A 14,497-nucleotide genomic window follows, 5' to 3' on the forward strand; every position below is an offset into this window, starting at 1 on the left:
AGTTTAGAAGTTGGAATTTATTATTGATATGGTTTTTTAGCTCTTTGAAGAATTTCTTTAGGTCGTGGCCAGCACATCTTCTGGTGAAGTGTTCTAAAAATAACTTAACTTGGTGGACTGCTCTTACTTCAAAGCCTGTTAAATCTACATGTGTAATTGGATAAATGTATAAGCTTGGTGCATTATCAGAGTGGCAAAAATTGGATATGCCCATATTTTCTGACAGTTTCTAGCCCTTAAATTTTGGAAGCATTTGGGACAATCACAACAGTGAGAAATCCTCATCCCGCCCTGCGTTTGAGCAAGGCTGAGCTGCCTCTGCTTCAACCCCAACTGTTTAGATGACAAAAAAAAACCTTTCTTTGGAGCAATTCCTTAATTAACTGTGTGTTTTTGGTTTTTTTTCCTTTGTTCTACCTGCAGCATCCTCATGTTTATAGCCCTGTAATACAGGGCAACGCTAGGATGATGGCCCCACCAGCACACGCACAGCCGGGTTTAGTATCTTCCTCTGCAACACAGTACGGTGCGCATGAACAGACACATGCTATGTATGGTAGGAAACGTTTTGTGTTATATGTAACTTTTTAAGTCCTTACCTTGTGCAGGGGATGTGTTTAATCTCAGCCTTCAGACATGGGTATCATTCAGTAGATGTGGTTGATATTTCATAAGATGGTGATGATGAGGATGAGCAGAGCGTTGAAAACTGAGCCAGCTGGTTCAAATGAAAACTCAAGTGTGCTGATTTCAGTAGGATACCAGTGACCAAGATGAGATTTCAACCTGGGAGCTGCTAAAGAATATCTGCTGAAAGAAGTTTGTTCAAGTTCTCTTGATGCTCTTGATACATCATCCCTTGTTTGTTCCTTGATTACTTGTTTTGTTGCAAGGTTATGACCTCAGTTTCAAACTTGACTTTAGTTCTGGCAACTAGTGAAATGCTGTCTTTATGATACTACTGGCATTATTAACAGTATGAAACACTGCTGTTTAAGCAAAATAAACCATGTGTTGCTTACCTTTCTCATTTGGTAAGTCAAGAATAAGTAAATGGAACAGCTCATGTATTGCTCTCACTTGGACAATTAGTCTCTAGCATTATCAGATGGGCATTTTTCACTTCCAGTGAAGTGCTGAAAATGTGGGTTACCTTGTGACAAAAGTAAAATGTGCAAGAACTTTCTAAAGCATTATAAATGTATGATAAATCAAGGCCCAATTTGGAGGAAAAAAGAGTTCACTGCAAAACATGCTATTGAAAGAGGTAGAGTCAAGGTTGTTTAAGGCTTGGAAATTGTCATAAAATGTCAAAACAGCAGATGGTCTCTTGAAAACATGGCATTTCAATACTTGTTATAGCAACTGAGGAAAAGTTTTATTGGGTCACGTATATTATTGACTTAGATTCTAATAAAAGATTTTCTGTACCTTTAGGCATCTTTGTATGTTTTCGGGTGCTTAGTTTCACACTACTTAATGGAAGTCCATGACATGTCATGAAAACTTACAGAGAATCTGGAGTTTAGTGGGAAATTAATTCTGATTTTAAGAGGTGTCTTACCCATCTGAAAACATCCTGTCAGATCTCTGCAGTGGTGTGGTAACAGAGTTAAGAAACAAAAATAACTTATTTTAACACTTGGAGGAAGAACATTTGAGCTCATTTATGCTGAAGCTGAAATGGAAGTTACTTGTAGAGATTAATCTTTCTCTCCCAGGTCCTTGCTAATTGTATTACTTTGATCTTTTCAACTCTTGTGCTTGAGGTGTCCATGTAAACAGATCTTCTGTTTGCTTTTTGATTAGATTAAATAGAATTCCGATAAAGCCAATGATCAAAGGCTTTCAGACCTTTATTGGTGAAAACCCTCCTCTCAAATTCCAATTAAAATAAAACCAAACATGAGATAATCTGAGATTTGATTCAGAATGGTTGCATGTGACTTCCTAGCTATTTCCCATTGTGCACCATCTTTATCTTCTGTAATCAGTGGGTTCTGCAGCATTGAAGTACAAGCCCATTGCCTTGCTTGGCTTTGATCAGATGTCTGTATAGTTTTTTTCACTGATATTCTAACTTACAACTGTTAGATCTCATTCTGTGTTGGTTTTGCAGCTTGTCTGTTGTAGATATGTGACTACCTGCCAGTGCAAACAACTAAGTTGGGTCAAACTTGAGAATTCTTTGGTATTTCCTGCCATGTAATTAAATATTACTTTCCCAAGAGCACCTAATTTAACAGAAATGGCCTGTCCTCCTGTGTTCTTTCAAGTAGCTACTTGGTGACTCTTCCAAATATTCTCTTACCTTCCAGTAAATGATGGAGTGCTTGAAATTTTTGTTACTGAAACCATTCAACCCAAGAGGATCATGAACTCCATGTGGTAGAGCTTTTGGAAGGGTGTGTTCTTGCCCCTGTGCAGATGTGTTTAGTGAACATGAACTGTCTCAAATGTACCCTTCACCTTCCAAGGTGACAGTGACACATGCAATGACTCCTGATGTTCTGCAGCACCCTCTCAATTCACTTTTTTTGCAAGTCTTCCATGTGCTGAGTGCCTGAAGACCTGGCCCAGATGGACTGTGCTTCCTCAAAGTGTGTCCAGCTGTAACGTGTCCACTTCAGCTTCCATTTATCCATGTGTGGGAAAAGGCAGAAATGCCAGAGGTGACCAGTCTGAGCTGCTTGTGGAGCTAAAGAACCTCATGTTGGAATTGTTCACATCTGACTGAGTGACTATAAGAAAATATCCATAACTTATGCTCTGTCTTTTGGGAATCTTAAGTTTACCCACATTTGAACTGAATATACCTGTGCACTTTGATTCTGGTCCTCTCTTAAAAAATAATTTGAAAGTACAGAATAACAACTTCCTGAGAAACAATCACCGCTCCTGCATTTGATTTTGCTCAAACAATTTCACTTTGGGCTCTTTAAAATTGCTATCTGATTTTTAAAAGATACATTATTACTTCTTTTTAGCACTGATATCAGCGTTCAGTGGGCCACACTGCCCTTTTACCCTTCAAGGTACTAGTGCTTGCTTTGAGTTATTCCTGCAAAATTCACTCAGTTTTTCTCCTGCATATGTGGTAGAGAGAAGATGTCTGCAAGAGCTACTGTGCTGAGACCTGGGGGTTGGGGGGGAAACTGCTTATCAAGTTTTCCTAAGGTGTGAAATGTTTTCTGGTAAGATCTGAAACTCCACCTTCACTAATGGTTTGGGATGAGTTGAAAGTCTGTGGCAAATAGTAACAGCCTGGCAGCCAAGAGAAATTCCTGTGGATTTAAGGAAACCACCCTCACTGCCAAAAGTTTGGGGTTGTTTTCCTTCCTGTCTTGTGAAGAGATAGCTGAATCCAAAATATATACAGTGACCTACACTTGGTGATAAGCACTCTTCCATTTTAAAGAAAAGTACTTTTGTCTAATGCTGTTTAAATGGGATATTCCTGCACTTCTGGGATTTCCTTGCCAATTCACAGTGTCACAACCAAGAGAGAGAAGCAGAGCTGCGTGCTCCCAGTAACCCCAGCTAAAGACAGGACAGAGGAGTGCTCAGATCACTGGGGTTTTCCCCTCAAAATGGGGAAGGACAATGTCCCAACAACCTTCTTCCCAGCCAGACGGTAACAGCGTCTGTGACACCTCAGCCAGAGCCGCCCGTGTCCACCAGAGTTTGACATGTGACACTTTTTACCTGCCACACAGCCCACCTGGAGGTGTCATCCTCCCCCTGCTCAGCTGCACCTTGTGTTCAGAAGGTTCTGTGTCTGTCTGGCAGCTGCTGGCTCGGGGTGGCCTCCCAGTCCCTGTCCTTGGGCTGCTGGAGTTTGTTGGCCACGGTCCCAGTTTGGCTCCTGTGTCACACAAAGCCCACACCAGCCTTCTGCTGCTGGTAGAAAATTTGGTTGCTGAGTAGAGGGTGGATCTGTCCATTGCTGTGACAATGAACTTGTGTTAGTTTTCCATGTGGCTGAGTTGTTTCCAGATAATTGGAGTCCTCTGAAAAACTTAATTTTTGTGTTTAAGAGCTTGTGTAAAACCAGACATTGGTTTTACACAGATGCATTTCCTGTTTTCTGTGCTCTCATTCCTGTCTCCCTTCCCCTTTCCCTTTCTGCATTTGTTTTATTGGTCTGGTGTTGTCTCTAACTTTATCTGGTTTCTGTCTCAGCAGTAGAGTAAATTCTATTCCCCTGGTAGTACAATGGTGGACATAATATAAACTGCAGAGGATTCTCCAGGGACTAAGAGTGAACCAGTCACCAAAGTTGTCTTGGAATTGTTCAAAATGGCAATGCTATAGCTGAAAAAGCAAGGGCCAGTTTCTGCTCTAGTACAATTGCATTTTAACCTTCTTGTTACAGTAGACAGTAATAGATAATTAATTGACATAAAGTTTCATTTTGTGTTAATTAAGAACTTCAGACCTCAGTGTCACAGTTAAGAAGGAAGCTTTACTCAAGACTTGTGTTTCATCTCCACTCATTTGTAAAGTGAAATATTTAGCTCTAATAGCAGCTAAGTAAATAAAATATCTGCATGGTTCTAGAGTCTTAAAAAAAAATTTAAAAAATTAAAACTGACACTGACCTTTCCAGAAGATGGGAAGTATGCACATGGCAAGAGGCTAATTTACCTTTCTATTTCCCAAATTCAGCATGTCCCAAAATACCATACAGCAAGGAGACAGGCCCTTCTTTCTACTTTGCCAGTGAGTTGGGTTTTTTGTACTAATTTTGATTGTACAGAAAAGCACTTTCTAAAGAACCACATGTTAAAGGAATGGGACGTGTTGAGGGAACAAGTTTCCTTGCACCAAACCAGGATGTGGAAAACGCAGGAAGGTTCCTCTCAGTGGGCAGGGAATGGAGCTCTGGAACAGATTCATATGATCACAGGAAGCTGAGTTGTCAATTCTTCAAAAATTTATTTTAAATATGGAATAATCTCTTACTTCACCACCCAGTGTTTTCATCTGCAGCCAGAAGTGGGTTCCAAGAAATCCTTCCCTGTGAGGGTGGGGAGGCACAGGGTGCTCAGAGAAGCTGTGGCTGCTCCTGGATCCCTGAAGTGTCCCAGGGCAGGTTGGACAGGGCTTGGAGCAACCTGGGCTAGTGGAAGGTGTCCCTGCCCATGGCAGAGGTGGAGCAAGGTGATGTTGAAGGTCCCTTCCCACCCAAACCACTCTGGGATTCTGTAGCCTCTACTCTAACCTGTGGGAGCTGCCTTGCACCCTTACATGAGCCAAACACAACTTTCACACCTGACCAGCTTCCTAAAAACAGAAGTAGCTTGGGCCCCATCCCTTTAAAAAGTTCAAGTTTTGAGCCCCTGGGAGGGAATAACTTGAGTTGCAGGTGAGGTGGAGGAAGTTTTCTGTACAGCTGCCACTGAAGGAGTGCTGGGAGCAGCTTGTGGTCATGGTTGTATGACAGGGATGAGCTGGGGGCTCCTGGGCAGCTGAGCTTCATCAGTTCCAGTCTGTGGCTCAGTGGGGCTGTGCTGGTGGCCAGCATCACTGGGGTGAGGGACTGGTGCTCTCTGGACACAGCAGCCTGATGCAGCTCATCCCCACTTAGCAGGAGCTGCAGAGAGCTGCCTTGGCTGCTGGTGTTGAGCAGCTTTGAGGAAGCTGAGGTTTGAGGGGGTGAACTCTCACCCAGGACATGGGAAAGGAGGAGTTGCAGTCTCAGGGTGTTTCTGTTCTTGCTCCTGTCCTGCCGTGGCACTTGTTGCTGTGTCTGTCTGTCTGTGCAGCCCATGCCAGGCACTCTCCTGTTTATTTCTTTTTTCTTTTTTCTTTTTTTTTTTGCATTAGCTCATGCAAGAGGGATGTGAGAAAAACCACTTGTTCTCCAAAATTCTCCTCTGGAGCAGATTTGCTGTGTTTCTTGTGCCACACTGGCTCTGCCTGAGCAGGGGCTGTAGGTGCTGACCTGTGCTGTGTTCTTGCCTCTTGGTTTGGTGCACTGAAATCACTTCAATAACCTCGTTCCTTTCTTGGATTATCTTTGAAGTGAAGTCAACTCTACCTGTGTAAAATGACTTCTTGAAATGTTTGTATGATGAAAGAAACATTTGCTATTTCTTTGCTTCCTACCATTCAGGTCTTTTAAATGTAGTTATCCTCACCATCTTACTGGCTCTGGCAATAGTTTTGAAGTTTGTTCACTGGTCAGTTCTTGAAAATAGGCTCTTCAATGCATCTTTGGACCATGACCAACGCTGACCACCATTGGCACCATTGAAATTCCAGGGAAAAGACAAATTTACAAAATGACACAATGTGGTTTCACATATTCCCTTGTAGCTGGGAGTTCTGCTTGATTTCTGCTGCTCTGACCTCTTTTGATTTCAGCTCCTTCTGTGGGTTCTGTGGCTGACTACTTCTTGTTTGCTCTCAGAAATGGGGTACAGTTCTGTAGAGTTGAATTCAATAATTCAGTCCCTGTGATGTTTTTTTTTTTTTTTCCCATTCCGTGACCGCTTCCCTCCCCACGTGTCCCTGCCAGGTCAGTGCAGTGAAATATCTCACATGAGAAGGAATTTGATTAGAAAGATGCAGAAGTGAAGCAGGTCAGCCCAGGCAGAGGAATTTAAGGCATACAAGGTGAGAAACCCAGTGTATTTGTGCTGGAATGAGCTGAGGTGACTTGCAGTAAGGTGTGTCCTTTCCTAGAGCTCTCTTGGCACATTCTCAAATAATAGATGCCATTTGGAAAATCTCCAAAATACTGACAATTGGGGAAAATATTGGATAATGGGTTTGGGGTTTTTTTTTCCACCTCCTATCTTGTCTTATTTGCTGTTAATTTGTGTAGTGGGCTGTTTTGATGACCAGGCAAAAATTCCTTTAAAAAAATCCCAGGGAAAGTTCTGGCTGAGCAGGTGAATTTTTCATGACTTTTATGAGACTCCTTTGACAGCCTTGCTGGTCTGAGAGATTTCATTGGCTTGGCAGAAATTACTTGCACTAACTAAACATGAAAAACCACTTACACTGCTGGAGTTGGAGTCTGAACTCTGATTTTGAACTGGGAGTGCATTTCAGACCTGCTGAGTTGTTCTTGGTTTGTGTGCAGGGACTGGCCAGGATTTAGAGAAGTGCCCAGATAACATTTTTTGAAAGGCACTTTTAATATTACTATTAAAACATAATTTGCAGCAGCATCTGAAGTGGTTTGAAACTCTACAAATTTGATCATTAGGGTGGTCTGCTTAAAACAAAATGAGGGAGGGGAGAAATTAGAGAAATAATTATTCTTCAGTATAAAAAAGTCCAGTGCTTTAAATCCAAATCTTTGGATAAAATATGAGGTGGATTTGGAAAAGCTGCTACTATGACAAAAATCTGATCCTCCCCCTGGTTTACATCTATTCTTTAGGGTGCTATTCCTTGGTTTAAGTGGTGTCTTAAGAGAGAAATTCCTTATTGAGAAGTTTTATTGTAAAAATATCTGCTTCAGAACAACTGAGTTTATTATTCTCTTGGCCATAAAGATGAATTGCACAAATGGTTTAAGGGAGTCCCACATTATTTTGGAGACTCTTAACAAGTAACGTGGGAAGCCTTGAGTATCTCATAACTCAGAATTAAATTTCATATACATTTTAAAGCCTCTTGAATGGAGTTGGAGTTAATTTGCAGTCAGGGTTTGCCAGCTCTGTGGCTGAAGCCCTGGGAGGATTGCTGGTCTAACTTGCCTTTGGCAAGCAAATAATCCTTCCTTCCATTTATTTCTATTGCTTTGACAAAGGTAATAATTTCTGACCTTCTTCAGAGTGTGTATAATAATGAGGTTGAGAAATTTTCCTCCTGTAGAAAGACAAACTTGGTACTGTAAAAATGATCAGTGTTGCCACTGATCATTTTTGGTGTTGTCTGAGGGGAGATGTCTGAAAGTCAAGTAGGAGCATGGCAGGGATGCTGCTGCAAAATACATTTTAGTAGTGATACAAAAAAAAAAAAAAAATCAAAAATACTTGGATTTAAAGCATGACAAAATGCTGTGGCAGAAGATCCTGCTGCTTTTGACAGTGTGCTTAGGAAATCTTGAGGTGTTTTTGAAACCCCTCTCAATCAGGAAGTCTCAGAATGTACAATTGTGTTTGCACATGTGGATAAGAACATTAGGATCAACTCCAGGCTGCAGGAATTTAGTTCATCTGCATTAATAGCCTGAAACTGCTCATCACTGCTCGGCCATTTGCTCAGTGAAGATTTAATAGAGCTTGCCAGGGATTAAGTTAAATGTGGCAGGCAGTTATTTTCTAAAGGAGGAACCTTCACAAGGGAGAAAAAACCTCAATTAGACAAAAATATCCTGGCTCTCTACATTCTGGTGAGTTGGAATGTATTAGAACTTGGATTTGTAAGGTTTATAGCCAGCCAGGCTGGAGGAAAACTGCAGTGGCCATCAAGATAATGCTATCATATGATACCAACCCCATTTAAAAAAAAAAAAAAAAAATATATATATATATATAAACCTGGCAGATACTCATCAGTAATTAACTTCAGAATGGCCAAAAGGCACCAAAACAAATAAGGAACAGGGGAAGGAAATATTGAGGAGCAGGTTGATAGTTTTCTTTGGCTGTTTGCTTTTTTAGCACTTTGTCAGCAAAATTCTCCTTGGTCTTTCAGGCTGTGACATCAGAGGGATTAACACGTGTTGTCACACACAGAAGTAGCTGCAGACAGGCTGGTTGTTGCACAAAAACTAAAAGAAATAAGGGAAACATCCTCATTTTTAGGGTCCTGCTTTCCCATGGCATGCTTTGTGTTGAAAGGAAGACTTGCTGTCATTATGGCTTTTCATATTTGCTTAGATCCCCTCAAAAGTTAAAAAAAAAAAAAAATAGGATTTAGTGTGGCCCATTTGAAACAGAGCAGGATCCAAGAAGGAACTTGGTGTTTGTTGTTGGAGACTGGCACAGCTGTAGCAACAGATGTGGCTTCACTGGGCTGAAAGTTTTCTGTTGTTCAGTTTCTTCCTTTTTGGGAATTTTGTACCTTATTTGCTGCTGTTTCAAGGAATGAAGAATTCCATGGCAGTGTTGGGGAGCTCACAGGATGGTGGTGATCCAGAACAGATTGGCCTCGAGGGCAGAGGAAAAATGGGTTATTTTAGCACAAGAAAGTGGCTTCAGCAAAAATTTGATGCTCAAGCAGCCTCAGTTTTTTCAGCTGTGGTGTGTTTATTTACTCTGGAGCACAGGGGCAGAGTTTGTGCTTCCCTCTGACTGTTCTGTGAGAAATTTCCAGAAGAGTAGCATGGTGAGGTTAGCCAGGTATAAGGCCAAAGAATTTTTTTTGGATGGTGGAAATAAAAATGGCTAGTAACACCTTTGAAAAGTATATCTCAGGAAATCCTAAATTGTGTGAAAATTATAAATTTGATCTTTGAAACTGGTCTGTTTGACAAAACAAAAGTTGAAATACTGCTTTTCTCTATGTAGTATGTGTTACATTATCAAATTAGGGAAGATGAACTGTCTAATTATGGTTGTTTATAGACTTTCCTGCCAAACCAAACTACACAAAAGCAAGGTAAGATCATCAGCTATTTGCAAGATAAATACATATATTTTTAGAAGGGGGAGGGAATATATTTACAGACTGAATTGTAGTGAAATCTTCAAGTGCAAATGGTGACTTAACAGAGGTGCATGTCCTATACCTGGTGTTAAATATTTCTCTTTTTCATCCTAGTTTCCACTGGCTCACTTGCTCAGCAGTATGCCCACCCTAATGCTACCCTGCACCCGCATCCTCCTCATCCTCAGCCTTCTGCCACCCCAACTGGCCAGCAGCAAAGCCAACATGCTGGAAGCCACCCTGCTCCAAGCCCCGTGCAGGTAACACCAACCAGGGCCTGAGTGCTGCACTTTGTGTTGAAGGGATTGCAACTGATTGGTGCTTGATGTTGGTATCTTGATTTTAATGAGAGGAAAAAGTTGTAGATTCACACTGCTCATTTCTACCTGTTCACAGGGGCATGGGGGATGTTTTAGATTAAGGGTGTGATGGTTTTTGAATCATAACCAGTGAGAGACTACAAGTCAGAAGTACAATTTAATAGGAAAAAGAGAAAAATAAAATACGTGCAATAGTACAAACAAAAAATACTGCTAGAGTCAAAATACAGCCTGAAACCCTGCTGGTTAGGGTGGGGGTAGCAAAGCAGTCCAGATGAAGTGGTCTTGTTGAAGCAGTGATCCTGTAAAAAATTCTGGTAGCCCTTGTCCTCTGGAAACCAGTGGGTGAGAGTTGCTTTGGTGTTCCAAATCTTAGTTTTTATTTAGGTAGGAAATGCTTGGCTCCTCCCCCTGTGTGGAGCATCTCCCAGTGGGATGATGTAATTTTATCAGTCATGCACTGGGGCTCAATGGCCCATTAACAGGATCTCCTGGAGGAAGGATAGTGGAAAAGATAAAGAACACTGCCCCAGCTGGTTTTTAACCAGTGGCCTATTAACAGAGGATATTTCCCTCAGAGATAAAAATCACTGCCCCACCTGGTTTCAGCAGATGGTGACAGAATGCAAATTTTGGTGACATCTTTACATTGTAACCTAGGACAAAGGGTTAAGGAAGGATTGTAATTGTGTCAGTGCTTTCATATGAGTGAAGTGGAAATAGCAGATAAATGCTGGGAGGTGTTTGATTGGGTTTTGTCAAAGCAACTAAAAGCAAAGTGGTCCTTGGAATAGTGCTGCATTCCTTAATTCCTTCCTGGGAATAACTCTGGCTGCAGCTGTGAGGCACTCCCAGCTCCAGGCTCCCCATGGTTTTACCTGTTTGCCAGCAGAAGCTGAGCTTGGCCATCTTGTAAAGAATTTCCCCACCAGCACAGACAATAAATTCACCATTTACAGTTTGGGAATTGAGAGCAGTTTCCCACTCCTTTCTCCTTAACAGCATCAATTGCTCAGCCCTAACCCAGGTGATCTCTGTGTTTTCTTGCAGCACCACCAGCACCAGGCTGCCCAGGCCCTGCACCTGGCCAACCCCCAGCAGCAGTCGGCGATTTACCACGCAGGTCTAGCTCCAACCCCTCCTTCCATGACGCCAGGCTCCAACACCCAGTCTCCACAAAACAATTTTCCTACAGCACAACAAACAGTCTTCACCATTCATCCCTCCCATGTTCAACCTGCATATACCAATCCGCCACACATGGCCCATGTCCCCCAGGTAAACACAGTTTAACAACCTTCAAGACTAAATGTCTTAATGCCACAAGAGTTAGGACAGTTGGGCCTGCTGAAGTGATTGCCAATCTGTCACCTCTCAGCACAGACTTACCTGTTGTTGTTCTTTAGGTTTCTGTCTGTACATTGCCTTTATTTAGAATTTGACACAGTGTGTTTGGACCTCAGCTTCCAACACCTAGTGCATCTGCAACTGTAGTTTAATGAAGACATCTTAAGCTGGCACTGCTACTGAAATAAATTGAGCTCTCTTCCCAGTTCCTGGCTCCCATCCTTGTCCCTGCCCCACCACTGTGCTCACAGAACTGCTTGGCCGTGGAGCAGACCAGGCTGGGGACACGATTCAGCTGAAATTTGCCTCCCCTACCCCCTTCTCAGGCTATTTCTTGGTCAAATTGGTTCCCTGCTCAGTCAGGTGCCTGATCCCAGGAAGAGCTGGCATACAGAAAGGTTGGAGGTGGGAGCTGAGTGCAGAAAGGCTGAATTGCTGCTTTTGGTGGCAGTTTCAGGCTCTGCATTGTAGACAAATTTTATACAAATACATCCAGAAAAGGACATGACAGGATTTCCAGGGAGCAGCAAGGCAGTGCAGGGAGAGAGGAGAGAGTTAAGGTGACTGCAGGACAATCCTTGCAGAAAGGAGCCTCTGTGTGTGTGGTGGTGTGTGTGTGTGTTTCTAAATGAACTGCTTGTGCTCAAGATCCCAAAGATTGTTGGGCAACCTAAAACAACAGTCTTTGCTTCAGAATCAGAAACCCACTTCTCTTAACTGCTCTCTTGTGGCCAGCTCCCTGAGAAGAAGGATTTGGGGAAGGGAAGCACATGATAGATTAATCAAGAGCTCCATGTAAAGCAGTGTGACACAGATTTGCTGATGTTTACTAAATCTCCTGGATTTAGTGTCCTTTGTCAAGGAATGGGCAGTTCAATCAGTAATTTGTCTGCACAATTTCTTCTTCAGACCAAGAATTTGGTGTCTGCCTTCTCATACAGGTTAACAATAGTTTGGGATAAAGTGACTAACTGTGATTAGGGATGTTAATCTGACAGGTGTCCAGTCCCTTGCAGAATTCTGATTAAATCTTTGCTTTGGTCCCTGGGACAGTCAGTTAAGCCAATGAATCAATAGTTCTTTAGGAATCCTTTTACTGATGTTGAATTTTTTAGCTTTTTGATGCTTTTAGGCTTTTGATTTCTCTGCTTTTTTGGGAAGAGGATAAGGAGAGGATGGCCAAAGCTGATGATTGCTGGGGCATCTTGGCACATCTTCCCTTTCTCTGGTTTCTGTCAGAAACAAGACTCCTGCTCTGCTCTGCTCTGCTCTGGTGTGAAGGCACTGCTGTGAATGCCTGGGTTGTGTTTAGAGCTTCTCAGAGGGGTCTTGGATTAGTGCATGTCCAGTGCTCTGATTTGAAACATGAAACATTTGCTTGAAGGCCATGAAAGGGTAAAGCTGTGCCTGAATTGTGCCCTGGCCAGGCCAGGGATGCAGGATGTGACCATTGCCTTCCTTTCTGTGTGCCAAGCAAACCAAATTCAACAAATCAGATGCAACTTTGAGTCAGAACTGACTGCTCAGGCAGGATTTTTAGCAATCACAAAGCCTGCCTTGCCATTGATTTTAACTTGTGCAGTCTCTTCTGCAATATTTTTAGAATGAAAGCTGCAATTTGTGATATTTACACCAAACTAATTGACTTTCCCAATGAAGTAGTTCCCTCAAAAATCTCTAGTGAAGGAATAACTACAGTTCTGTCAGAAATTTTAAATGCATGTAATTATTCCATCATGGGGAAACTAATCACTGGATTTAGTAGTTTTTAGCAGCCTCATTCCCAGCTTCTAAACACGATTCTGAAATACCACGTAGTAAGAATTTCAGTCAGGCCAACACAGGGGATCAATCCAATTTCCCTTCAGGTTATCAGATGAATCTTGAGCTGGTAGATATCTCACTTGAGAACCAGTACTTTAAAATTCATTACAGAGTGCTGTCAGCTGCCAATTTGCAAAATGTTTGAGCCACAGCAGAAAAATTTTATCCACTGTGTGTATTGACTCCAGCTGCTCTATGAATAGCTGCTTTATAATGATGGCTTCTACAATAGCATGTTTGTCAAAGTCAACGTGGAGCCAGTCCTGGGAGGTATTTCTGTTCCACAACCTGATCTCCTAAATCTTTTTTAGAGCAAGAGTGAGATTTGAATTGCAGTTCCTGCCTTTAAAGGCTTCTGGGGTGCTACTAACACGTGCAAGTCTGATCAAAGAGTTTGGGAATGTCTGTGATGAGTCAAGTAACCCTTTTTGTCTTTAAGAAATAAAATTCTAGCCACTACCTGCTATCTGTCTTTACTGGCATGGGAGACCTGTGAGGCTGCAGTTCTGGGATATGGTAGAAGGACAAAGCAAACCTTAGGTACAAATGATGGGGTTTTGGGGCTTTTTTTTTTTCCCCCAGGAGAAATCCACTGAGAGCTCTGAGTTCCTTTGTGCTTTTAAGAAATTGATGTTTGCTAGGTTTTTAAATAAAATAAATTGATGACCTCTAGAGACATGAACTGCTCTGAGCTAAAGAACCCACCAAGTTCCTGAACTTATTTGCCAGAGGTGATCAGCCATGGGAAGGATTAATCTCCTTTTCCACTGAGACTTAGCCCTGATTGCTCAGATTACACAAGAACTGCGATGAGCTGAACTGGAAGCAGAACAAAGGTGCCCTGAGAGTGTGAAGGGATGAAATCACTCATGTCAGGAGGACTTGGCTGAGCACTGTGTGGGCACAGGTCACTGGAGAGGACAGGGAGGTTCCCAGGGCAGGGAGCCAGGAGAGAACGTGGGGTTGTGCAAGGAGAGAGCTGGGGAAGGGATGCCAGACTCCCAGTGCCTGTGAAGTTCTTATCTGTACCCTCTAGGAAGTGCTTTGATGTAGGTGGCTAACAGAAATGTTTTGAAGATTTGTTGCTGAATTGTTTTTATTTTTTTGATACCCCCCCCTGTTTATTTGCTGGCAAAATTGCTAAAATCCAGAACGCAACTCAGAGCCAGCAGTAACGACTCGAGCCCTTTTTTTTTTACTTATCATTTTTCCTTTTTGTTGTTATTATTATTATTAATTTTTTTTTGTGTTACAACCTCTACCTTAACCCCTAACCTAGTTTAAAAAAAAAAAAGAAAAAAACCAAACAAATGAAGAGTAAACCTCCGGATTTACAACCGGAGCAAACTTTCGCCAGTCATGTGGCCAGGAGTTGCTGCCTCCTTGTGACCATG

General features: G+C 42.2%; 1 protein-coding gene across 30 annotated transcripts in view; it reads left to right on the top strand.

The window, feature by feature from the left end:
* ATXN2 (ataxin 2) overlaps positions 1–14,497 on the top strand; it is a 49,551-nt gene that overhangs the window by 33,360 nt on the left and 1,694 nt on the right. For 27 of the 30 annotated variants that reach the window (XM_079323030.1, XM_079323041.1, XM_079323052.1 and 24 more), the window contains 3 exons: positions 424–556; positions 9,727–9,872; positions 10,983–11,210. In XM_079323030.1, the coding sequence (XP_079179156.1) occupies positions 424–556; positions 9,727–9,872; positions 10,983–11,210 (507 nt within the window). Of the gene's footprint in view, positions 1–423; positions 557–9,726; positions 9,873–10,982; positions 13,563–14,497 lie in introns of those variants that run through there. The other 3 variants (XM_079323056.1, XM_079323051.1, XM_079323053.1) reach the window with 3 other exon arrangements.

Source organism: Erithacus rubecula, assembly GCF_903797595.1.
Source record: "Erithacus rubecula genome assembly, chromosome: 19".
In the NCBI taxonomy this organism is placed as follows: domain Eukaryota; kingdom Metazoa; phylum Chordata; class Aves; order Passeriformes; family Muscicapidae; genus Erithacus; species Erithacus rubecula.